The sequence below is a fragment of the Anabrus simplex genome, chromosome 6 (assembly GCF_040414725.1).
Source record: "Anabrus simplex isolate iqAnaSimp1 chromosome 6, ASM4041472v1, whole genome shotgun sequence".
In the NCBI taxonomy this organism is placed as follows: domain Eukaryota; kingdom Metazoa; phylum Arthropoda; class Insecta; order Orthoptera; family Tettigoniidae; genus Anabrus; species Anabrus simplex.
This window is the reverse complement of record NC_090270.1, coordinates 292,126,579-292,154,146: the sequence shown is the minus strand read 5'-3', so window position 1 is coordinate 292,154,146 and position 27,568 is coordinate 292,126,579. Positions and strand designations below refer to the sequence as shown.

The 27,568-nt window shown below is 37.1% G+C and overlaps 1 protein-coding gene across 1 annotated transcript in view; it reads right to left on the bottom strand.

Annotated features, from left to right (window-relative positions):
- LOC136875988 (probable G-protein coupled receptor Mth-like 3) overlaps positions 1-27,568 on the bottom strand; it is a 230,227-nt gene that overhangs the window by 160,984 nt on the left and 41,675 nt on the right. The window contains exon 4 of the mRNA XM_068228290.1: positions 3,309-3,414. Within this exon, the coding sequence (XP_068084391.1) occupies positions 3,309-3,414 (106 nt within the window). The remainder of the gene's footprint in view (positions 1-3,308; positions 3,415-27,568) is intronic.

Sequence of the window (27,568 nt, the reverse complement as noted above, 5' to 3'; positions counted from 1 at the left end):
AAAATAGCAACCAGAATGCTACAAACTGGCGAAATTTCCGAATGTCTGCGGAATGAACGAACAATTTTTCTATCTAAGAAAGGCGATCCGAAGGCCGTGTCGACCCATCACTATCTGTTCAGTCATTAGGAGAGTAAGAGAAAGAGTTCTTGACAGTCGCCTGCGTGAGTACATTCACTATAATGAACACCAGCGAGGATTCTGTTCATCTCCAGGCACCGTTATAAAAACTTCCATTCTCGGCGCATTGTTAAAATCTGCTAAACAGGGGAAAGAAGACATCACGGTAATTTTTTGGACATTCGATAGGCATTTGACAATATCGGTCACAGCCACCTTCTAAAAACTCTACAGTCCGAAGGAATACTTGCAAAACTCAGGGACGTAATTTCCAACCTACAGACCGGGAATGTCACTCAAATCGAAATGCAGAAGGGTAGAACAAAACCTATCCTCATAAAGAGAGGTGTGATGCAGGGATCTGCATTATCACCAGCCCTCTACAACCTAGCCGTTGATCATATCTTAGACGAGCTAAGCGAAGATAGTCTCTCGCGGCATTACGGGGCATCTCTGTCACCAGAACTACCATCTATAACCGTAATGGGCTTTGCCTATGACACCGTCATCATCGGGAAGAACAAAGAAGCCGCCTTAGATCTTACTCGACTAGGCCGCAGGAGGTTCGAAGAAATTGGTCTGGGTATCAATCCACAGAAGTGTACAGGGATATGTGTAATCTGAGGCGAGTTGAAGCAAGGGTCGCTATCCGTGGAGAAAGACTGTAACATTGACTTAATCGGAGACGGCGAACAAATTCGTTACCTTGGAACTACCTTCAGACATACTCCAGTGTTCGACGAGACTGCTATAATGAAAGACCTTCACAATAAGCTCCAACTTCTAACATCATCGCCACTGCTTAAGGAAGACCAAAAGCTCATTGTAATAAATTACTCAATCTGTCCCACTCTGATATATCCTTTCCTGAGATGCAGTTTCAAGAAAATCGCACAGAAATTTTCATCCGATAGCGATAAAATGATTTAAAGTGCAGCAAGCGAGATATTGCAGTTGCCGACGGATACCCCAGATGGCATGATGTACACCGAAAAGAAATACAAAAGACTTGCTCTTTTTAAAACCTCGTGGGAAGTTTACCTACAATGCATTGTCTATCTTGCTAAAGAATAAACATCCACTTGGTATCGCTTCGAGGGATTCTCACACGGAGAGTCGGGAATATATAGAACGTCTAAAACAAAAAAAAAAGAAAAAGAAAAACGGCTGATACCCAGAAAATAACCGCCAATAACGGCCTGTACGATACTAAGAAGATCCGTCAAGAGCTACGAGAACGTGAATTCACCTCCTGGTGTTCACTACCGCAAAAAGGGCTCGGAGTACAACTTTAGAAAGAGTATACACCAGCAAATTTTTGGGTGCGAGATCATACCGGACTGTCTTGTAACGAGTGGAGAGAGGCTATAAAGATGGCTGCTAATGTTTCTGCGGTGCGCTAGGTGCCAGGCAGATCCCTGGACAACAAACTTTGTCGGCATTGCCACGGAGAGAAAGAAACTCTTGGTCATGTCCTGGGATTCTGCACACGCGGGGAGCTCCTAAGAAATACGCGACACCACCAGATCAGATCCTTCATTGCCGAAGAACTGAGAAAGAAGGAATTCAATGTACATGAGAAGGTACACGGACTGACCATAAATGGTAGTTCGCAGAGAATTGACATCATAGCCTTTAAAGACAACAGTTCTCAAGGATTCACATTAGATCCGACTGTCAGGTTCGAGCACAGTTGCAGTCGCCAGAGGAGGTTAATCTAGAAAAGATTGACAAATACAAACCCACTATCTCTTACTAAAAATCTAAATACCACCTTCAGGTAATCGAAATAACAGGGATAATGTTCGGAGCTCGCGGTACCGTACCTCGTCACTTCGTCGTCACATGGAAGCGCTTCCAACTCCTAATGAAGCTCATCCCTGAAATCGCGACCCTCGTCTTCCGAGGCTCCATCAAGATCCTGAGACACCACCTCTACAGCTACAGCTCTGAAATGCTGCACTAATTATACTGTTACTTTATAATTAAAAATTTTCTTTAATTAATAGATATGTAAAAAATTGATAAGTTTTACCTTCTTCTTAGCGGCAGCCTGTAATACAGGAGGTCTTTCCAAAATAAATGGAAATTATATATTATATTATGTACATGAGGAGGCTACCAAAAGCAACATAAATCTAAAATATTTGCAGGTCGAATAGATGCGAGTATATAATGTTTGTCTATTAGGTGTAATTGAAACTACGAATATAGCTGATGCCACAGAATGGACAGAGGAAATTTCAAAGAATACCGGATTTTTTGGTAATATGGACAGATTAAAGATTTAATCACTGACAGAAAAGGGCGGAGCTTATAGGAATCGTTCCCCTTGCCCCAATGATCAACCCAATCAAATATACATTTCCTAATCCATATTATTGGTGGTAGAAGGGGATAGGTTCGTAGATATTGTTTTCTTCCATGACGTATTGTTTGTTTGTTTGTTTGTTTGATTGGTTGGTTGGTTGGTTGGTTGGTTGGTTGGTTGGTTGGTTGGTTGGTTGGTTGGTTGGTTGGTTGGTTGGTTGGTTGGTTGGTTGGTTGGTTGGTTGGTTGGTTGGTTGGTTGGTTGGTTGGTTGGTTGGATGAGAATCTCGCAGTCGGATGAATTGTGTAAGTATTCAAAGTATTGTTGAAGGCAATCAAATCAGTCCACCAGGAGATTCCTGGTACACAGTGTAACCGGAATATCGAGTAAAATTTTTTAAAATAAATTATTATAATCACAGTTATTTTTAAACACAGTTTTAAGATATAATAAAAATCTTCCCGGCTATTATGCCGAGGTCCACTCATCTCGCTTCTTCCAGACGTTTCGACTACCGCTTCAACTACTGCTGCGGTAGTTGAAACGTCTGGAAGAAGCGAGAGGAGTGGACCACGGCATAATAGCCCGGAAGATTTTTATTGTATTGACACCGGCCGTGAAAGCCTTCATACTTTAATGACAGTTTTAAGAGTATAAAGCGATTTAAATCAGAAAATATATAAAGAGACGTACACAATTGAGTAAATGTTGATGCAATCAATAAATAATGAAGCACTTCATAAATGACTCTTTCAAAATTTAACCCCTAACCACCTTAATAAATTGTATTCCTGTCCTTTAGAATAGCGTATATTAAAACATCCATTGAGGGGAACAATGGAATTTCTAGTTGTTAGTTGGTTGTGTAAAGTCTTACCTCCACCCCACCTACACCGATGACATATAGAAGCTGTGCCATGAAGAGGGCCGCTAGGAGGTTCATCAACGTAGTGCCAGATAGACTGCGGAGGTCAGAGAAGAGGCTGAAACAAGAGACAAATGGCACGGATTAAGCTTAGTTCAGTGATTTTTATCTTCTCGGAAGTAATCAGAATTCACAATCTTAAGGAATCATTTTACTATTATCAGAACTCATTGTTAAGTGGAGTAAGGGTCGGGGCGTGATTAGATCAATGGTTTAACTGCTGGCTGTCCACCAGGAGGGCTGAAATTAGAGTCCAGGTCGATTCTCGGTTGAGATATTAATCTAAAATATAACGTGGTGTCAAGAAGGGTACTCCGACCTGAACCGCCGGCCTATATCAAAACTGAGCCTGAGTGGGATAAGCTGAAGAATGTTTCAGAAGTCAATGTTAATCCTTTGGCTGAATGGTTAGCGACGATGCGTTCGCTTCAGAAGGTTCTATCCCCGGGATACGAGCTCTGAACACGTCAAGTCGAAATGTGTCATGTGTTCTTTTCATACTGCCACGTATTTCTCAGATCAAAAGAATATGAGTACGTTCGTCAAAAAGTTGGATAAAATCTGATTTTACAACTTTCAAATAATATCACCTTCAGGATAACCATCATTTAAGTGCAGTATCCAAAGACCTCGACAACGTTGCAAGGTGGACAGTATCTGTGATTAATAATAATGATAATGACGGAAAACACGCACGCGCGCGGGCACCCCCCCCCCACACACAGACCCAGAGACGTTGGAATTAACCATTGAAGGTTAAAATTCCCGACCCAGCCGGGAGTCGAACCCAGCATGCTAACCATTTAGCCATGGAGCTGGATATGGACGATAATGGTCAGAGTGCAAATATGGAATTTTGAAAGTACTTAATGCAAATGCGGTTCAGAATGAATTGCAGCGTTTTATTTCACCAGATCTCGTAGATATATCCACGCCTAAAATACTTGCGACTGTATCCGACACAGACTAATACCGATTTTTAAATGATTAAATCATTCACATAAATAAACATATATTCTGATATTTTTTGTTAAGATATTAACTGAACGAATAATAATCTTTGAGTGAAGAGGCCCTAAGTGAGGGAAAAAGATGTATATTGAAATATTAGGCGATAAATTACAAAAATTCTCACAAAATATATTGCTCAGCTGACATTTTTTAGCTTCTTTCGATATCAATACAGACAATACTGATAACTAAGACATATTTCCATGATGGCAACATACACACACATATGTACACCTTTGTTATACCTTTCACCGGTCGCTCTACAAGCCTCTGTGAATTAGCTAATCACCCCCACAATATTCCTTCTTCAACCAGTTCTGCGGCCTAATTTAGTTTCAAACCTCTTATTTCTAAATCAATAAAACATGAATCTAACCGTCCTCACCTTGGTCTACCTCTATGTGTAGCTGTGACCGAGTCCTAATTATCAATCCCGTTCATTCCGCACCATGGAGATCTGAGTTAATTTATATCTATTGCATTGTGTTTGTTTCAACGTGGTGAGTGCATTTTGTGTTGATTTGTCAACGCAGCTTCCAACCCTGGGGTTTATTGGGTGTGTACTGGGTTCGATTCCGAACGAGAGCATTTCGTAATGAAATATCCTGTGTGTTTAGTACGTGTTATTTTACATGGGTTTATTATTTTTTGTACAGGTTATATCTAGGTTAGGCTTCACTCAGACTTGTGTGTAAGTTATATAAATATACCGCAGGGTTAGTGGGAATAGTTTGAGTGATTTTATTTGTTTATTATTCCGTATATGCGAGATCATGATAAATATTTATCACGGGTGTACTTAGTCAACATGTTAGCTGAAAAATGTGTAGTTATTCACGTATATTTAATATGGTTATTTTGCATCAGTTTCCACAATCATCAGGAGTACGATAAACCCTCTGATTTTAATATGTTAAAATATTGTTATCATTCAATTTTATATAGGCTATATGACACTCATATTATCCATCCTTTTATGCCGCTAAGTTTTTCTAATATATTTATTATGTCCACTTGATTTATAAACCCAGTTAATGACCCTATAAATTTATTGCCGGAGAACTAATGAGTAGGGTGTGGGTGCAATACCGTTGTTCACTACTGTGAAGTCACTGTATTAACTATTTTAGACATTGATTATATTTCACTTACTGTACTACCGCTGGGAGAATACACATCCCATACGAAGACATTCAGACAAAGTAACTCGGAATACACGCAACGACAACGGAGCCAAAGTTGAGCAGTTTATGAATGTACAGCACGCGACTTTCGGAACGCAACTGGTGAGAATAGCATGAAGCTCGTGAAATGTGTAAGCATGCAGTAAGGATAAGTGGACATTCATTCAGACTTTTATACTATAAGGTATAGCTCGCAACATGTCCGGGATGCTGTTCTAATGAATAGATTAGTCAGATCCATCCTGAGGTATGTAACCAACAACTCAATGGACGTAAATTACGCATGATATTCGAGACCAGGAATCTTAGAGCAAAACTTTTAACAACCGTTAACTTCCATTCGGGAGATGATGCTTTTGATATGAGAACAGAATACTCCCATCCCCTAGTTCCGGATCGCGAGGAACTGGGGAGCGAGTAATCATTTATTGCGATCCGAATATTTTTTGATACATGTATGATTTTCTTGTTACAATTAATTTATCCATTACTACATTAAATATTAAAATTACGCCTAACCACTATTTACACCTGATCTATAAACAGTAATTTCTCAGTTTTTATTTAATTTTGCCCTAGATGTTAACCTTCATCCACTTGAGGCAGACGGCAGATTGGCCGAATTTTTGTATTATGTCGCGTATTTCTTGCCGGAATTGAGTAAGGCCTGGGAAGGGCAAGTATAGCTTAGTCATCTCATCGCTAGCCCTCCACCACTGCCTAGCATCACAGTACAGTCCGAAAGGTGACGGTGACGTCTTGCGAGCGGAAGCAACAATTACTTTTCCGTCCCACATCAGAAGATGTAAGTAAATGTTTACTTATTTTTGTTAATATTTTGGAATTATATTCATCTTTCGTTAAACTAGTGTAGCATGAAGTTTTTCCTGTTAATTGTTTCGTTGAAATATATACTAACGATGAGTTAACTACTCTTTTGTTCAGAGCTCAACCATACAGCGATTCTGAAGATGTTCTTCGAATTCTGGAGGAACTGGGAAAGGAAGAAGTTGAAGTAACAGTTCTAGACTTGCATTATTATTTTAAAAGAATTAACTGTAAATAGGTCCTACATAGACTTAAATTTATATATAATATATTTTTTCTATAAATATGTATTTTTATGTGAAATAGTAATTAAAAATAAACTTGAAGGGCTGAAAATGTGTCATAATTTAACTAACAAAAATATAAAGAGGAATAAATTCATTTTGAAGATTTCTGCATTGTACGTAATCAATTATTCTGTGAATTATTTAATAAATACTTTTGGTCGAAACAGTGCTTGTGAAGTTTTGTCAGAATTGCAGTCCTGATTATTTTGAAGCTCTGCTAGTTAAGTGGAGAACATTTTATGGAAATGTTCAAACGTAATAGGTGGCCAAGTTGTCGCCATCGGCGCCATCTCGAATGTGACGCCAGGCCGCGCGAGCGGATGAAGGTTAACAGTGGTATACAGTCTAGGACAGGGATGGCGAAACTTTTCCAAATAATGTGCCATTTTAAGTATGGTTTGTTATTATCAACTGTGTACTGTGCCACTTGCTATTTTCCTTTGAAATGGCTACAACTCCCCCCCACCACCTCCACCCCAGACTTCCATGCATAAATCCAAATTCTGTTTCATATGTTATTACATGTATATTGTAAAATAATGCATTTGGTCGTATTTGACAATACCGCAAAATACATTTTTAAATTTGCAAGTTTTTAGAATACCTAACATAAGGGCCCACTGTAACATACTTCGTCATTAAATATTATGAGTTATAGAAATCAGAAATACTAATATTGCAGAACGGCTTTAAGTGAAATAGCGTTCTCAGCTTTAGTGTGAAACTTGTTGCTGAATCTTAGTAGCCACGTCATTTACGTTAGGTTCGTACCATTTTGTCTTCTATAACACACAAGAAGCACTCAGGTCTGAACCAAGACGGTTTCTAACTGTTGACTTCACAACGTTCATAGTAGAAAATAGCTACTTGCAGGCGTATAATGACCCAAACAAAGTATGTACCGCTTTAGCAAGTTTCTTCATGGCAGAAAATATTTGTGGGAGGCTGTTCACTGTTCAGGTATTAAGTTCTCGGACTTCGGGAGAGAATATTCAACATCAACAGCACATTCGATTTTTACCAATGCTTCACCAAATTGGACGAATTTGTTCACCCATGTACTGCTTTCTTGAAATTCAGTCAACTCCATTTCTAACCACTCAAAAATTGATCTTAATATTAAGGTTTGAATTTAAGTGCGATAGTTTCTCCAAATCTAGAAATTAGGATAATCTCTTAGCAACTATTCGTCTTACAAAATTCAAAACAGTAAAGTTATACATTAAAAAAAAAAATTACGCGCTGCTGGCAACCACAGAAAAGTCTAACTTCACTAACTGACTGATGTGGGTAAGCGAATGGATCGGCGGCCGCATCTGACATTTATCTCACTTGATTTCCGGACCTATCAGTGTTGCCATTATGCACGTCTGAATGGAACTAGAATTTAGATTTTTTGTATTTATTTCTTAAATCTGAAACACTATGACTATACGATGCACGGAATTTGTACCGTCTATAATACAAGACGTACATAAAGACGTACGTGAAGATGGTTTGAAAAGTCCGTGCAAAGTCCGAGAGATGGCACCACCGGCGCGTATCGAGGTCATATTTAGTTAGTAGCTTCTCTTGAATGAACGCACACCAAGTTTCAGCCATATTTGTCTATTTATTTGTGTTTGGCATTCGTGTGAATCAAGGAAGTCGAGTGATTTTCAAGAAATGGACGAGAAAAAAAATTCGTGTGGTGATTAAACATTACTTTATGAAAGGCAAAACGCCTCAGGAGACCAATGAGAAGCTTGATAAACATTACGGTGACTCTGAACCTTCGATTAGAACAGTTTATAAATGGTTTAAAAATTTCGGATTGGCCATATGGGCACAAGTGACGCTGAATGTTCTGGACGCCCTGTGGAGGTTACGAATCCAGAAATCATTGATCAAATCCATGGTATGGTGATAGATGACAGAACAGTTAAGGTGCGTGAGATTGCTAGTGCTGTGGGCATCTCGACTGAACGGGTACATAATATTTTGCATAAACATTTGGACATGATAAGGCTATCCGCAAGATGGGTGCCGCGATTGCTCACGCTTGACCAAAAACGGAAACGTGTGAAGTGTTGCAAGGATAGTTTTCAGCTGTTCCAGAAGAATCCGGAGGACTTTAAGTCTCGTTTCGTCACTGTGGATGAAACGTGGATACATTACTATACTCCTGAGACCAAACAACAATCTAAACAATGGGTTACCAAGGAGGAATCTGCACCAAAAAATGCGAAGACCGTTCCTTAGGCAGGAAAGGTTATGGCGACTATCTTTTGGGATTCGAAATGTATAATCCTCATCGACTATCTGGAAAAGGGTAAAACTACTACAGGTGCGTATTATTCATCGTTATCGGACCGTTTCAAAACCGAGCTGCAAGATAAACGCCCGCGATTGGCCCACAAGGAAGTCCTTTTCCATCACGACAACGCACCAGCACACACTTCAGCAGTTGTGGTCGCAAAATTAATGGAAATAGGATTTCAACTCGTTTCACATCCCCCTATTCTCCAGACTTGGCTCCCTCGGACTACTGTTTGTTCCACAATTTGAAGAAATGGCTGCCGGGACAAAGATTTTATTCAAACGAGGAGGTGATTGCAAACACTAATGGATATTTTGCAGGCTCGGACAAATCCTATCATCGGAAAGGATCAACAAACTAGAACATCGTTGGACGAAGTGTATAAGCCTAAAAGGAGACTATATCGAAAAGTAAAAAAAGGTTACCCCAAACATGTAAGTAGTTTTTATTTTTGCACGGACTTTTCAAACGCCCCTATGTGTGGTGTGCCACCGAAATCGTGTTCCCGTGTCACATAGTTCGCCATCCCTGGTCTAGGACACCATGTATCATACCCCTATTCATTTATGTTAGTGAAAGTATTAATTTACGTCACTAATCTGAACAGAATTATCCTTAGAATTCAATATACTTTGTGACTTAACTGAAAGACTGTACGGATGATTGAATGACTGAATAAATGAATGGATTGCCTGATTGAATTGTATTCTTGCATGCACGAGTGGATGAACATTCCTCTCTCCCTGTCACGGATAGCCACCAACTGGAGAGGGAGCATTCATTACTGAATGAGTGATTGAATGATTGAAAGCATTAAGTGCTCTCATATGATATTATTTGATATTACCGTCCATAACTTACGATTCCTTTCAGAGGATTCTCGTGGGTTTCACTGGCCAATAAGGAGCTGTATTTTTACAGTAGCCCGTGACAATTTCTCACTTCTTCTTGGAATGTCCTTGCACCGTTTTTACTGTTCTCTCTGATCGCGTTGTCCATTGTTCAAGAGATAATATATTATGAGGTTTGGAAGGCCTGTATTGGGCATTCAGGCGAAGTAACTGGTCCATCAAAGTTGATTTTTGTAATTATAACCTCAACACCCGCCAGATAGTACATGTGCTTTGTTTGCTAAGAGATGAAGATTCACAATCCGAAAGTCGATTAAAACTCCTTTTACTCTTAACAAGGTCACACTTGGAGGAATGAAGCAGGATTTTATCTATGTTATTGCTGAAACAGCAGATTGAAGAGTCTGGAATATCATCCATAACGAATGTTGGTCCAGTAAACATCGAGGACTGTGCTGAAAGAATGTTATTTTCTTAAATCATAATATTGTTCATTTGCCCGATTCCTTGGCTGAAAGGTCAGCGTGCAGCTCATCTGTTCAGAGGGTCTCGGGTTGGATTCCCAGCCGGGTCGTGAAGTTTAATCGCTTCCGATTATTTCTTCCTATTCATATTCAGACAACTCACCATAATAACAACCAGCACAGAAACACGCAATAGTGATTAAATCCGTTCCGTCCATGTTGGGTTCGCGTCAGGAAGGGCATCCAGCCGTAAAACAGAGCCAAATCCTATGTACGACTCAGTTCGCACTCGCGACCCCTCGGGCGTGGGAAATGCGAATAATAATAATAATAATAATAATAATAATAATAATAATAATAATAATAATAATAATAATAATAATAATAATAATAATATAATTTCAAGTGCTTTACTTAATGTAATACGCTAAAAAATATATTTTTGAAGCCTCAACACTCGCGTTATTGGCCTGATGAAGGATAGTTATTTTCGAGAGTCTACCATTTTCCTCTCACAAGGGAATTATTTGGTATGCACCAGGTCGGTTGCAATGAAACATGACAGCATTGTCAATTCAATTAAGGCAGCATAAACGAAATGGTATTAGTCTTTCTGCTGTAAAATAATGTAAATGCTGTTTTAAATTTAGCGTGGTGATTTGAAGGCATTGATTGCAATGAAACTTTGTTGTAGGGTGATCGATTAAGGCGTCTCAACATCCCTGTAGGACTGCCATTGTTACATAGGCTATCCCATATATGAAAGGTTTTATGTTGAAAGTGGACTTCTGTAGGTTTTACGAAATATTCGGTTTGATGCAATACTACAGGTGATAGGTACGGCCAACGTTTGGTGCTGAAAGGAGACCTCTGCAGTCCACACCAAGGCTGTGCCTTACTTGTGAAATCTCCGAGTAATGTTAAATGGAGGCATCTGGTGTAGATGCGCAAAGTATCAGTATTGTTTGTCTTTATTTCATTACACTGAATTGATTTCTGTGTTCCAATTATTCTTGCACTGATATTGTACTTAAGCTTCACATTTCTATTAAGTTTGACATTATTTCTTCAGTGTACATTCAGAGAAGTGGATTTACACCTTTCAAAAGCAGTAATAATACATTTTGTGATTATTTATGAATTTTATGCCGAAGTTGGCATTCCAAGTTCACTCCATTTCATGTATCAAGGGGACTTCTGCAAAAATAAAATTATTTTTTGTCATAATTCTTGAATTGCACGTTGTATTTCCGTGCGGTACATGCAGACGTAACACATAGATCGACATTTACCATCACCTAGAGAGTTTTTCCCTTCTGTAAAATTTAGATATAGTCATAAGCCCCTTTCAATATCAAACGATTCGTATTACAACATTAGTGGCTCTAGACAGGAATACGCCAGTAACCTCTTTTGTGTTAATAAAGAAGTTACATTTATAGAATGTACATTTATGCATAGATGATCAGGATTTCATTCTATATGACATTTTAGCTTCCTTTATAGGTAATACAGAAGAATTAAAACCCTAATGTTTTGATGCATTCGAATACTAATCTAATAAAGCAGATTTATCGAGCGTGAAATTCTGTTTGTGTTGTAAACATTTCATTTTCGGTATAAAGTGCTTAATGTAACTTTAAAAAAACAGGGCTATCGGTATTTTTATAAAGTATTTACGCAAGGTCATTCTACCTAACTGCTACGAGACCTCCAGCTACATTTCAGCAATTAATTGTATCACTGCCCTTCATTTTAGAGCAAAATTATTTGGATATCTTAATTAATTATTCAACCCCACTTCAATGAATTCTGTTTGGTCCAACCAAAAGAATTCGATTTTCAGTGGAATTATTCTAGAAGAGTGCTTATGTTATTTTTGCGGATACTTTAAGGGTATTATTCAAGCATTCTAAGCGTCGTATCCGAATTTTTTTTTATACTATTATAGCATTTTGCACCTGTAGCTTGGTTTAAACACTGAGGTCGCGCTTGTTGAAGACCATTTCGAACAGGAGTGAGAGAGCCACATTACAGTATCCGGAAAGACTTCAACTATTCGTTGCTTCTACTCCACAAAATAGTATATAGGCAGACACCCTCTTATGTAACAGATTCTTTCCAGTTGCTCTTAACCATTCATAACATCCCTACCATAGCCGCAGCTAAATTAATCTTCAAGATATCAAACCACAAATGCACCCTACACAATAATATTATTTTGTTGTCAGTACAATTCGAACATGGAATTCGTTACACTCTGACCTGAGGGACACCCTATCAGAACCGGTGTTTAAAAAAACGTTGGCAGCGGTACTTGTACGGATCAAGTTGAGTGTAAATACATGAATTCTGTTTTCCTGTTTTGTTATTTCATTCCGTGTGTCACTAATTTTTACTGAATTAGTTTTTGTTGATGCATTAGAATTTTTTTTAATTCTGGATTACTTTATACACGTTTATTTTTCTTCTTTCATGTGTTTTTTATAATAATGTTATTGGCTTTACGTCCCACTAACTACCTTTTTTACGGTTTTCGGAGACGCCGAGGTGCTGGAATTTAGTCCCACAGGAGTTCTTTTACATGCCAGCAAAATATCTACAGACACGGGGCTGACGTATTTGAGCACCTTCAAATACCACCGGACTGAGTCAGGATCGAACATGCCAAGTTGGGGTCAGAAGGGCAGCGCGCCTCAACCGTCTGAGCCACTCAACCCGTCTCATGTGTTTTTATTTATAACTATGTGTACAGTTTAGTATTATAGTGTGTGCGTTTGTGTGTAATGTATTCTTGAACTGTGTGTACATTATAAGGCATGGTTTGGCAGAATAGCAGGCTTCATAGTCTGAGTTACACCATGTAAATAATAATAATAATAATAATAATAATAATAATAATAATAATAATAATAATAATAATAATAATAATAATAATAATAATAATAGTTACCATGTTTGCTTGGAACAGAGAGGTGAGAGAAGGTGCTGACTTGAATGGGTCAATCTAGGACAGTCAAAGATTAATTTAAAACTTTAAAAATAAAGGTTATTTTTCTTTTGATTTCTTTTCAGATATTAAATTTTAACACACAATTCGCTTGGCGACAGAACAAGATTTCAGGTACGGAGCTAGTTTCGTACAATGTAGAAAAAATAACCAAGAAATGATCAGCTACAATTTGAGCTTCCAGCTCCCAATTTACAAAGACCCTAAATCACAAGAGTTGAGGTTAGTTTGATTCTCCAGGAGACGAATCTCCTAATTTAAATCACACAGTTTTCAAGAGCACCGTTCGCTCTAAGAGATACAAGTTACGGCCTTCCAAAGGCACCATTCAATATTCACACGAATATCTTTTTCGTGACAAGAAAGAGCTTCAATGCTCTGTGATTTTACCTAGGAGACTGCGCTCCAATACCCTTATCTTTGCTCAACAAGATTTACACTTTCTGGACTCTCTAGGCACAACCTACATTTAACAAGACCGTATTAGGTATTTTTAATTCTACATAGAATAAATAATTCAGGGGCATCGAGTACCCAATGTGCTGGGCCTTTGAGGAAAGCAACAGGTTCAATTACTGGCCCAGAAATCAAAAATGTATGGAGACGGAAACTTGCGCTCCTTGAAATCAAAGATCAAAACTCTACTTGGGCTTGTGGCCCGACGATACAGAGGTTAATACCAAACTACTGAGGTGACTAGATGGACAAGAGAAGTTACAATGTACAATAATGAAAACAGTTACAAAATCGTAGTCACCTCCAAACTTAATTGAAGAGGAATTCGAGAGGGTAACGCACTCTCTATCGCCGGATTTCAGTTAAGTACTCTTGACTTACTTGTACTTTTAAATGAAAAGAAAGAAAGGTTTACATTTTAGGAAATTTACGGTTACATCATTAAAGGTAGGAAACCTTCCCCTCGAGTTAGCTTGCAGAGATAACTACTGAGTTAGAAAAATGGTGGCCATTACCTTAGCTGATGATCTACTTGCCGATGGATGAGGCCCCTGCCTCCTCTCTTAACACGCACTCTCAGTAACAAGACGATCAATAAGACAAGTTAACTCGAAAAGGCGTCAGCTTTTATACCCGAGAGGAAGGTTCGAGAAGGCTCTGGACTAAGACCAGACACACCCTCTCATTTTAATGAATAACTGAAAAGTTACAAGAAGCATGTGATTGGCAGAAAAATAAATACATGGGTTTTTCTAATAGTTAAGATCCCAATTTGGCGGGAAGAGCTAGAAGTGTTGCACCCTTAGAAATATCAAAACAAGGAACAATCGATTCAGTTTAGAAAATCTATAAATATAAAATTTCTTTAAATTTTTAGGAGTTCCACTTTACACCAGAGTGCATGACATCAGTTTTCTAATAGAGACATCTATGGAGAAAAGTCCAAACTTCTTGAAATGGTTGTTGCAAATTTTATATGCTAGATAGTGTTCTTCAAGGCGTTTAATTTAAATGCACGGGGTGAGATGTAACTCTCAGTACAATAATAATAATAATAATAATAATAATAATAATAATAATAATAATAATAATAATAATAATAATAATAATAATAATAATAATAATAATATAATAATCTAGCTCTAACCCTGAAAATCCGCAACAATTGGTTAGCAGAAATTCATGAAGATCTACAAGAAATGGGTATTGAGGACGAAACCATTCAAGATAGAATGAAATTTAGAAGCTTAGTAAACAAACATAAATTTGCAGAGTAGCCAACAAAAAAAATACAGGCTGAACAGAAACACGCAGAAATGAACACCGTGAAAAAATGAAGAGATATTGGGAAGAAAAGAAGAAGAAACGTTGTGCAAAATAAGTTCAAACGCGCTCCACAGTTGGGCACAACGAATCAAAAATAAATAAATAAATAAATAAATAAATAAATAAATAAATAAATAAATAAATAAATAATAATAATAATAATAATAATAATAATAATAATAATAATAATAATAACAATAACAATAATAATATTACCTACATGTATTTTTGTCGAGAGTAGGAGTATAACGTTGGCACGGGTGTTGTGAAAAGTGGCCTGTTGCTGTCATGGTAACGTACGTAATGTTGACATGTTTATAGCCCTAAGCCGAGTGTTTATTTCTCAATGTCATTTGGAGTACTTTCTAGACAATTTCCATTTTGTACCCTCTTGTGTTACATTATTGGGTGTGCGTTTAGTATTCGTATTGTCAAAGAGGTTTCATTCTATGCACGTGTGCAGTTATTCATTTAACTATTCATAATCAACTTACTAACTTATTAGTTATTAGGATGATAGTTATTTGTTGAATGTTATGAAATTTTAGGTCAGTTCAGTTGTACTTTGTAGTGATAATCATTGAGTTACGAATTCGTTATTTTTGTTCCAAGCATTTAAATTTTCTGATCCGCGTCAAATATACCCGTCGTGATTTTGTGATTTTTATCTACATAACATGTTGATCACAGGCAAGTTTGAAGTTTTAACTGAGTTCCTTCATCTTACCATGTGCCGTAGTATTTTGAAAGTATAATACTGTATATCTTTAGATAATGAATCATGACCTTCAGAACTACAAGCAACCTTGAAAGGGGCGTGGCACTTCCTATTCTTGACAACATTGTTTGGTGGCGGATATTTTTCTTTCTGTACATCAGTGCTTTGCCACTCAACTATCAGGCTCCAACTAAGTTGAGAGGTGGCTGAAAATGTACGGAAAGTGTCCAGTGTTGTATAGTGTCTCATGTTTTACCGTAATGAAAAGAGCTGCCTCCGTGGAGTTTGGTAAATATTAGCAAAGGACACGTATTTCGTTAATATACAATTATATGCATTCAAAATAGCTTTTTGATAAGAACAACATTGTTGCCTGTGTACTGGAGTTCCACAACTACCATTAAATATGTATTGGTCTCGGATAGCAGTCTGCTAATGTTAAACACTTTGCCTAAAATCTGTTCACTATTAGCAAAGCGGGGTCCAATTCTTCCCTCAAAATGTTTCAGTATCTTACTACACGACAATAAAAATACGGAAAGAATAACAATTGTTTATTGTTGTGATATGAACGTGAGGGAATGGATACTTCACACCCATTTTCGTCTCAGTTAATAATTTCCAAACTTTTATTAGCTTGGAAGCATATATCAGGACTTGGTGGATGAAGCTCATTACTCGGGATAGACACGTTTCAATACTAAAGCATCTCATCTTCAAGCCTTGTTTTCTTTCCAAGTAGATGCATCCATAAAATTATGAGGAAATCGTTTTTAATAAGCGTGTACTTTTCAGTCTGGTTTCCAGGAATGTATTTAATGAGTTTCAAGTTCGCCGTCATTTGTATAATAATTTTTAGAGAGTTTATTTTTAATCTTTTTCTTGAAAGGAAGGAAAGCTGTCTCGTATGCATAAATTAATTATCCTATGCCTTTTGTACTGAGCTTTACTTGTCATCTTGTGGAATAGAAGTGGCAGTGAATGAAGATGAAAAATAACAAGGGAAAATAATCTTTGTTAATTATAATGCAGATTGCTTCAAGCTTGAGCTGAGGGAGTGACAATCTTTGTTAATGTAAAAGAGTGGAATAATTGTGAGAAATAATTAATTTAAGACGCGGTGATTTAAGCGAATGTCTGTAAGAAACCTTTGTGTGGATCTAAGCATAATTTCATTCATATTTGCGATGGTTTAAACACTACTGACAGTTGAGAGACAGAAAGATTGACTTTCATAAAACAAATATATATTACTGAGGAAAGACGTTCCATCCTGTTCAAGTCACAGACGTTACGGAATCATCATACAGAACAACAAGAATTCTACGGATTCTATGATTCCTCAATATGTTAGGAATTACAGCATACGTTCATTCCTTACACCAGATCTCGAGCACTCAGCCTGCCATGGTGACCCAGTCAGTTCTATAAAACCCTGAGATCTTTATTAGCGATCAGTCTCAAAGAAAAAAATTGAGGTTCATGAAGAAGTCCACTGTGTAGCAGAAGATCGAAGTAACCGTCGTATTGATATAATTTTCATCAGTCGGACAAAAGACAAAGCAGAAATCATTGACGCTACGACAAGGTTTGAAGAAACTCTTTCCCAGCCAGATGACGTAGTTATTTTACAAGTTGCCTTACGTCGCATCGGGCTTAATTCTCTCCCTTCCTACTATCATATATCACGTCATTAATTTCATCTCATTTACTACCCTGTTGTAGTTGACGTCAGGAAGGGCATTATGTCGTGAAAGTTCGCTAAGAAGGGTTAAACGTACACGTACGAGATAACGTATCTTCCAATGAATTCGAGGAATGCCATCTTAACAGATTTATCTTGGATGCTTGGATGTTATTTGGTAAATATATGATTCAGTTGAGATGGAATTTCGTATGCTTGGTTCTTTCTCGACAAAATATATTTGTCATTCAATGAGGTGAAATTGTCATTTTTGATGCACATAATAATAATCAAAGGGAAAACAGCGGCGATAGGTTCTTCTTCTTCATCTTCTTTTCTTCATGGGGCCTCTAAATATTAGTTCTTAATTAGCATCGAACTGTAAGATCTTTTGCTATCATGTTTTCCCTTCATTCCCACCTAGATATACCTGCTCCCTTCACAAAGCTGCAGGTTGTTCTTATTGGGTCTTCTGGGATTTTTTCTCTCACTTCACCTGGTAGTCCTAGAGTGGAGAGTCTGATTATACCCAGCGTCTCAGATTCAAAAAGTATGTGTTCAGCTGATTCCTATGCTACATTGCAATTCCTACATAAATTGTATATTATTACTTCAATTCTATTCTTATTGGGTCTTCTTGGATTTTTCTCTCTCTTCACCTGATAGTCCTAGAGTGGAGAGTCTGATTATACCCAGCGTCTCACATTCAAAATGTATGTGTTCAGCTGATTCCTATGCTCCATTGCAATTCCTACATAAATTGTAAGTTATTACTTCAATTGTATTCTTATTGGGTCTTCTTGGATTTTTTCTCTCTCTTCACCTGGTAGTCCTAGAGTGGAGAGTCTGATTATACCCAGCGTCTCACATTCAAAAAGTATGTGTTCAGCTGATTCCTATGCTTCATTGCATTTCCTACATAAATTGTCTCTTATTACTCCAATTCTATGTAGGTGTTTTTTTCAGGTGGCAGATGACAGTCCTACTACCCATCTTATATTTTCTCTGCTGAGTTTCAACAATTCTTTAGTATGCTTCTTGTTTGGTCCTTTTATCAGTTCCTTTGCAACACTGCAACCTGGAGTATTTTTCCAGGTCTCCATTTGTTTATTTTGTACCCATTTTCCTATGTAGTGTCGGGCTTGTCCAAAGGAAATTCCGCATACAGGTTCTGGATCTACAAAATGTGTTTCTACCCCTTACCTAGTCAATTCATCTGCCTTTTCATTTCCTTCTATACTTGCATGCCCTGGTACCCGTATTAATTTGACAATGTTGTACTTTGAGAGCTTCAGGAGAAGTGAATGGCAATACCAGACAATTCTGGATATTATCCGGACTGCTCCTAGTGCCTTAATGGCAGCTTGGCTGTCCGTAAAAATGAAAACGTCCTTATTCCTATAGTTCATTTTCAGATTTTCTTCAAGACATGTTGTGATAGCTATCACTTCCGCTTGAAATACTGTAGTGTGTTTGCCCAGGCTTATCTGGATGGATCTCTCAGGTCTTTCCTCGTTGATCCCTCCTCCTGTGCCGCGGCGTAAGGTTACATCATCGGTACCAACGTCAACTGTTAGCATAAGACTGGGCCAAGTTGTACACCCCTGGTTTGAACTTTTCGCTGTCAGAGAAGAGATGGAGTGGAATGACATTATTAGACGAATAAGCTTCAGTAAGAACATAATGTTGGAATCCAAAGGACAAAGTGGAGAAAAAATACATTCATAGGACGAGAAGTGAGGGATTGGAAGTTTATCATGGGAAATGTTTGCATATATTAAAAAGGCTCGGTAAAGAACTGATAGGGAATCTGCCACCTGGGCGACAACATTAAATGCAGATCATTGATGACTGATTACACTTTATGCCATGAAATCGTCCATAAGGATTTTAAGAAACCATCTACAGTGATTTTAAAACAATCAGCAGTTGGTTTTATTTACTTTTCCATTACACACTTTTAGCTTGTCATTTAGGCAGCCTCTAATTTGAAGAAGTGTTACTATGTAATACTAGCAAGATACCTGTGCTTCGCTACGGTATTATAATGAAATTTATAATGGAATGTTTAACGTTTTATATATAATCCGCCAAAATTCTTGATCTGACTCGTTTTCTGAGAGATTACTGCAAAATTCCTCCCATTTTTCAATCTTTCTTTCCAGCAATCGATTTCGCACTTCCCAGGCTATGTCCAGGTATTCCACCCGGCCACTTGTGTCTCTAAATCTTTGCCATCTTTTCCTATAAGCATTTTAATATGGATCAAATCCTTGAGGAGATCCGGCGTGGTGTCGTCTTTGGTGCCTTGGTGGTGCTGAACCTGCGGCCGGACTGCAATCGTAATAATTACCCGGCCAGGACCCGTTTCCAGCGCGGTCCGCACATTTTGACGACGGTCCAGAACATTATTATTATTAGGGTGCGTGATATTAGTAGACAATAGGTTATTATTATTATTATTGTTATTATTATTTTTATTATTATTAACGGTCTGGAACCCACAGCAAGATGTAAGACCGCTACTTGGCGGTAAATTACATCCTCTACCATTGCAGTTGCTGATAATGTGACCAGCACCATCGTCGCGCGTAGGAAAGTGCACGAGATTTCCGGCGACACTTCCGTGAATTAATGACCTTCTTATAGAGGTGAACAATTGCACGGTCAATATCATTCATATCGTTTATTTGAAATATGTTTAAATTTTTATTTATATGCCAGGAGAATCTACTGTAATCTAACTTTATGTACTCCAAAATAAAAGATGGTTCCTGGAAACGAACCCAGGAAAGATTAAAAATGATCAGTTTATAATCAGAATAAGTACATTATGAGCAGTAAAATCAATTGTTCTCAACTCCTTTTTCACCCCACTGCCGCTAATTTGATTTACCCCTCCCCCGAAAGAAAAAGAAGGCGTATTTCCTTATGTTTAAAGGAGATTTCAAATACCAATGTTCACATCTGTTACCTTCAGTTCTGAGATATAAGTATCCTCATAAAGAGAATTCACTTTCTTTCACTTCCTTTCACACTCCCCCCTTAAGTGAATTTTCCGTTAAAAATACTTGTCTCTTTAATAGTAAAGGATTTTCTAAATACCAATTATCACGACTCTAACATCTTCAGTTTTTGAGATATGTGTCTACATAAAAGGAATTCAACTCCTTTTCACCCCCTGCCCCAAAATGGCTTTGCCCAGAAACGCCTTTTCCTTACTTTTAGAGGAGATCCAAATATCAATTTTTACGTCTGTAACAATTTTAGTTTCTATTAGGTGTAAGTATCCTCATACAATTAATTCAATTAATTTTTTAATTTTCACCTCCCCCCTTCATTGGATTTGCCGAGAATACGTGCTTGTTTAATTTTAATGCAGATTCCGAATTCCAATTTTCACGTCTGAAAAATCTTTCGCTTTTGAGATAATAGTATCCTTATACAATTATTTCAACTAATTTTTCAATTTCCCCCTCCCTTTATGTGGATTTCCGAAAACAAAACGTACGTATTCCTTTATTTTTAAAGAAAATTTCAAATACCAAATTTCACGTCTGTAATATCTTCAGCTTTTGAGATATCAGTATCCTAATTAGAAGAATTCAACCCCATTTTCAGACACTTTTACCCCTCCACCCAAGTGGTTTTTCATAAAACAAAAATTGTTTCTTTATTTTCTATTGAGATAAAAAATACTATTTTTCACTTCGGTAACATGTTAAGTTTTGAGATATACTGTAGAAATGCTCATTTTAAAATTTCACCCTCTTTCTAGTTCCCCTTAAGTGGAGTTGCAAAAACAAATCACCTATGTTTCTTTACTTTTACAGGAGATTCCAAATACCAATTTTTACGTCTGTAACATTTTAAGTTTCTGAGATATACTGTAGATATAGTCTTTCTAAAAATTCACCCCAATTTGACACTCCCGTTTAACCCCCATTAATTAGATTTTCCAAAAACAAAAATACGTGTTTCTTTATTTTCAAAGGAGATCCCAAATACCAGTTTTCAGATCTGTTATATCTTCTGTTTCTGAGATACAAGTATCGTCATTAAAAGCATTCAACCCCTTTTTTCACCCCTTTTCACCCCTCCTATTGGGATTTTCCGAAATCAAAAGATACGTATTTCTTTATTTTTAATGAAGATTCTAAATACCAATTTTTACATCTGTAAACTTTCATATGATTGAGAAATAGATACACTCATTTTAAAATTTCACCCCCTTTTTCACTCCCTTAGCGACGGAATATCCAAAAATCCCCTCTTAGCGAGCACCTACATCTTAATATGAATGTATCCCCAAAATTTATTTCTTTATGTCTAGTAGTTTTGGCTCGGCGATGTTGAGTCAGTCAGTCAGTCAGTCAGTCAGTCAGTCAGTCAGTCAGTCAGTCAGTCAGGCAGGACAAGTTATTTTATATATAGATGTATAGAATAAATGTATTCACTCCTAAAAGTGAGAACATTACCGTTTTCTCAACTGCAACAGGTTGATTCATAAATGCACGCTTCTGATCTATTATTCTTCCCTTTTCTCTAATTCCTAATCGATGGCACTACGGTGCGAAAGTTGAAGTAGGGATCTTCATGATTACAGGTATAAAATTTTGAAATGAAACTTTTAAAATTAATTATAATCGAGCGTGTGTGTGTCGGTGTCTCAGCCACAGATTTTGACGTGGAATAGTACCGCGTAATAACGTACCTAGTTAGTGTGGGTTTGAAATTCTTTCACCACTGGGGTAGTAGAGGTGCCTGGCTGGGGTTTCAGTTTGCAGAACTCGCCTCACGATACTCAAACGCTTTAACTTCGAGACGTTCCAGATAAGCATTTTGACTCTCGACATAGGCGAGTTCGGATTTACTGGAATTCTGAGAAGCCACTTCATCCTCTCGAAAGTGTTTTCGATAACTTTTAAGCCATTTATTTTACTTAAGTCATGAAATTTTGCAAAACATGAACAATTTTTCTAGTTCTTTCTACCACAATTGTAATATGTTCACTATCCGATTTCCACAATCAATCAATCAATCAATCAATCAATCAATCAATCAATCAATCAATCAATCAATCAATCAATCAATCAATCAATCAATCAATCAATCAATCAATCAATCAATCAATCAATCAATCAATCAATCAATCAATCAATCAATCAATCAATCAATCAATCAATCAATCAATCAATCAATCAATCAATCAATCAATCAATCAATCAATCAATCAATCAATCAATCAATCAATCAATCAATCAATCAATCAATCAATCAATCAATCAATCAATCAATCAATCAATCAATCAATCAATCAATCAATCACCACTGATCTGCATTTAGGGCAGTCGCGCAGGTGGCCGATTACCTATCTGTTGTTTACCCAGTCTTTTCTTAAATAATTGCAAAGAATTTGGGAATTTATTGAATATCTCCCTTAATTAATTATTCCAATCCCTAACTCTCCTTCTTATAAACGAATATTGAATTCCAACTTTATCTTCATATTGTGATATTTCCTACTTTTAAATACACCACACAAAATGATTCGTGTACTACTGTCATCCCACGCCATCTCTCAACTGACAGCTCGGAACATACCACTTAGTTGAGCAGCTCGTCTCCTTTCTCCCAAGTCTTCCCAGCTCAAACTTTGCAACATTTTCGAAACACTATTCTTTTGTCGGAAATCACCTAGAAGGAATATAGCTGCTTTCTTAATGGATTTTTTTTCCAGTTATTGACTCAAGTAATCCTAGTGAGGGTCACATACAATGGACCGTACTCTAGTTAGGGTCTTACCTGAAATTTTCGATATTTGACCTCTCCGTTACATATCACCGTAGAACATGTAAATATCACCGAAGTGAATCAAATTTTATCCCACACTACGTATTTCCACACCGGATTCCAGATCTAAGTTAATTGAAGTACTTATTAGAATAAGGGGATGTAATTCAATCTGGCCGAAAATTGGCCAGTGCGTATCATGTAAGCTTAGTCGTCTACTGTGTGTCGTTTTGTGATACTATCAGAGTGAAGAAAAGCCTCATTTTAACATACGATATGATTATATATATGTTTTCGTGCATGTTGCTTGTCCACCCGAAAGTACTGTTTCTTAGTACGGGGTCGGAAATGAAGTGATATTAATTTATGCGGCATGTGTTTTCGGCCGGATGCCCTTCCTGACGCCAACCAAAATGGAGATGAAATGAATGATGATGAATTAAATTGGGTAAGGAGATGGAAGAAATCGGCTGTGTGTGGCCTATGAATAGGAACTGAACCGCCATTTGTTTGGAAGTGAAAATGCGAAACCACAAAATGACTTTCTTAGGACAGCCGAGGGTGGGTTTCGAACGTACTCCTCCCGAATGCAGAACTTAGCTCCATAGCCGTAGCGCGTCAACACAAGCGGGCACTCTGCATGGTGTAAGAGGTCTTGTATGTAGTTTCAAATTTCTCAATGGAAAAAATGGGCTACCCCCGCTCTTCGAACCTTGCTTTCCACTGGTCACCTTGGGAGAAACACTTTTATAGCTTCCAAACAACATTTCGGATGTTGAAAGACCTGGTGTTGTTGTAAAAATAAAACAAACAAACAAGCAAACTTGTAAAGGCAAAAGGCGTAAAGGAAACCCTGAAAAAAGGAAGGAATAGCAGTAAGAAGGCGCGTAATAATGCAAAGGAATACTATATCGCCGTTGAACCTCAAGATTTCGTTATGGGACAATGTTGAGGGGTGAAATACCGACCCGCAGCACATGTTTCACAGAACGAAAATTCGTTGATACGGCGCTTGCAAGATTGAACCTTAGATGACAGAACCTCTCTGGTCAGACTTATGGTTGTGGTAAACATCCGGTGCTGCAAAAAAGAAAGGCCACCGAAACTAGCAGACAGTTATAGAGCCGAGTGGTCCAAATGGGAGGCCCATCGAAATTGCTAAACTACGGCACAATGAAAGGTCGTACCTCCAATTCATCACAATTGAAACGGCCGGAACTGAAAAGCATTGCCAAAATTGCACAGACTTTAAACATTCAGAATTATGAAGTATTGAACCAAAGTCTGTCGAACAGCATAAGAAAGAATTAAGTCATCCCTCTCTTTATACCAGAAACCACTGCTATGTGTATTGCGAACTGAGGAGAAAAGCATTAAGTCAATGTCATGCTGCCCTTCAGTGCCGTATTTCTTACTTAATGATCGCCGCACTGCAAGATTCCTGCACGTTCAATTATTTCGCGACATTTCCTGGTTGTTCATTCTTAACTTTAGAGAACCTGATTATAGGAAGCGTGTGTTACTTGGTCATTATGTCTCCCAAAAGTAAATGACAGAATATTAATAATAATAATAATAATAATAATAATAATAATAATAATAATAATAATAATAATAATAATAATAATAATAATAATAATAATGCTTTTACGTCCCGCTAACTACTTTTATGGTTTTAGGAGATACCCAGGTGCCGAAATATTGTCAAGCAGGAGGTCATTAATGTGCCGGTAAATCCACCGACACGAGGCTGCCGTATTAGGGCACCTTTAGTATCACTGGACTGCGCCGGGATCGAACCCGCCAACTTGAGCTCAGAAGGCTACTCAACCCGGCCAATAAAAACATTATAAAAGATGCTATCATGATTGCAGGTTAGAAAAAATAATAAAACTGACCATAAGCAGCAATGTAATGTTCCATGTCATGAGTGGCGCTTGAATTATATCTGTACAGCATTTAAGTGGTTTTTATGTTACAAATATATTTTAGACAAAATATCATGTGAGATATTAATTATGGACGGCTTTATGCCATATTAAACTGACCACGGAGTTGGAAGGCCTTAGGCACATTTCAGAAATTGATTTTGAAAAGTGTTTGTACGATAAAAATTACCTTTAACTAACACAAATATAACCCGACTAGCTGCTTCACTTAGTTCCTTTGAGGACCAATGTAAGTAATGTTAATATAAGAAAAGATCTTCATTGGGATAATCTCGTAAGTGCGATTGTAAATAAAGGGTATCGATCTCTACACATGGTTATGAGGGTGGGGGATTGTAATAAGGATGTAAAGGAGGGGGCATATAATTCTCAAGTAAGAGCGCAACTACAGTATGTTTCCAGTGTACGGGACCCTCACCAGGAGTACTTGTTTCGAGAACTGGAAAATATCCTAAGAAAAGCAGCTTGATTTGTTCTGAGTGATTTCCGAAAAAAGAGTAGCGTTACGAAAATGTTGCATAGTTTGGACTGGGAAGACTTAGGAGAAAGGAGACGAGCTGCTCAACTAAGTGGCATGTTCCGAGCAGTCAGTGGATAGAAAGCGACGAATGAAATTTATACACGAATAAGTTTGAGTGGCGTTTTTAAAAATAGTAAAGATCACAATATGAAGATAAAGTTAGAATTCTTCAAGATGACGAATTGTGACACATATTCGTTTGTAGGAAGAGGAGTTAGGGATTAGAATAATTTGCCAAGGGAGTTGTTCAATAAATTTCCAAATTATTTGCAATCACTTAACAAAAGTCTAGGCATACAAAAGATAGGGAATATGCCACCTGGGCGACTGCCCTAAATGCAGATCAGTGGTGATTGATTGATTGATTAATTAATTGATTGATTGATTGATCGATCGATCGATCTATTGATTGATTGATTGACTGAATGATTGATTGAACATTATTATTGTATTTTTGTTATGTGCTGTTCGGGGGTATAACATATTTGAAAACTAACCTAGTGCTTTTCAGGTCCGGCCGATTCAATTATTATCTAAACTCAGATAATGGAAAGGAAATAAAGGAGGAAGATGACCATGATTTTATTTGAGTGTTTCAACATATCATGCTCAACATTCGAAAGAAGTCTTAGAACGTCTTGTGGTTCATATTTTTTTCTTAAGGCAACATTTCCGAAATAAAAATCGATATCTCTCTCAGTTTGGTGATTTTTTATGACTGGAATTGAAAGAATTGAGTTTACTTTCTCTCGTCACGAAGTTATTCCGTTGAATTCAAGCAATTTATCACTGTTAATAATGCTTTGTTTGCCAATTGTAATTTTACATTTAAATTCCATTTTCTCCCATAATATTCTGTCAAATGTAACAAAATTTATGTGTTATATGTATCACAGCTATATTAAGAAACCTGCGTATGGAACTTCTTATTGAAGAAATATTTCAAGGATTTCTAAGTCAAAATTTTAGAACGTAAATATTTCAAAATCTTTAGTACGATATATATCCTTATATAAATTATGTACAGAAAAATCGATACATAGTGCTTTTTAAAGAAGTATTTTCTACCTAATTAAGAATTTACATTAATATGTTAATTTAATTTCATGAAAAAAGTGGAATTGAAAATTTTAAAGAAATAATTTTGGAAAACTATTACTTGTATATGTAAGAAATGTTCGTTATGTCTCTACTATTATGTAAGTGACATTCCCACAAAGTATCGTGAAAATTCATGCATTAAGTAAACATATCTTTTACTCTCTGGAGTGTCGCCTTAAGTTAAAGAACATCTGATAACATAGTAAATATATCAAAAGCACACATTTGAGGAATGCCCCTTTTTATTTCACTATCCACTTCAATTATTAGGCGCATGGAATGGTGAATTTCACTACCTTCAGGTAGAGGCGCTATTGAAACACTCTATGACGCCATACCGAGCTCAATCTATTATTACTGCGTAAATTAGACCTTTCTTTGTACAATGATTTATTGAAAACTGTCGTTACAGTTGCCGTCTATTTTGATTTTAAATTTTCCATGGTTTTGTAAAACTCAGTGGTCCAAAAGTATGGTACCACAACTATACAGTGTGCTTGGGAAAAATGTGACCCGGGTGTATAAATTCTAGAGGGCTAGTCATAGTGATAAATGATTTGAAATAAGCAATTCTATATCTCGCATCGTGGTTATTTTATCAACTGCTGAAATTTATTTATTTATTTATTTATTTATTTATTTATTTATTTATTTATTTATTTATTTATTTATTTATTTATTTATTTATTTATTTATTTATTTAGTATGTTTAACCTCCATGGTTAGTTTCC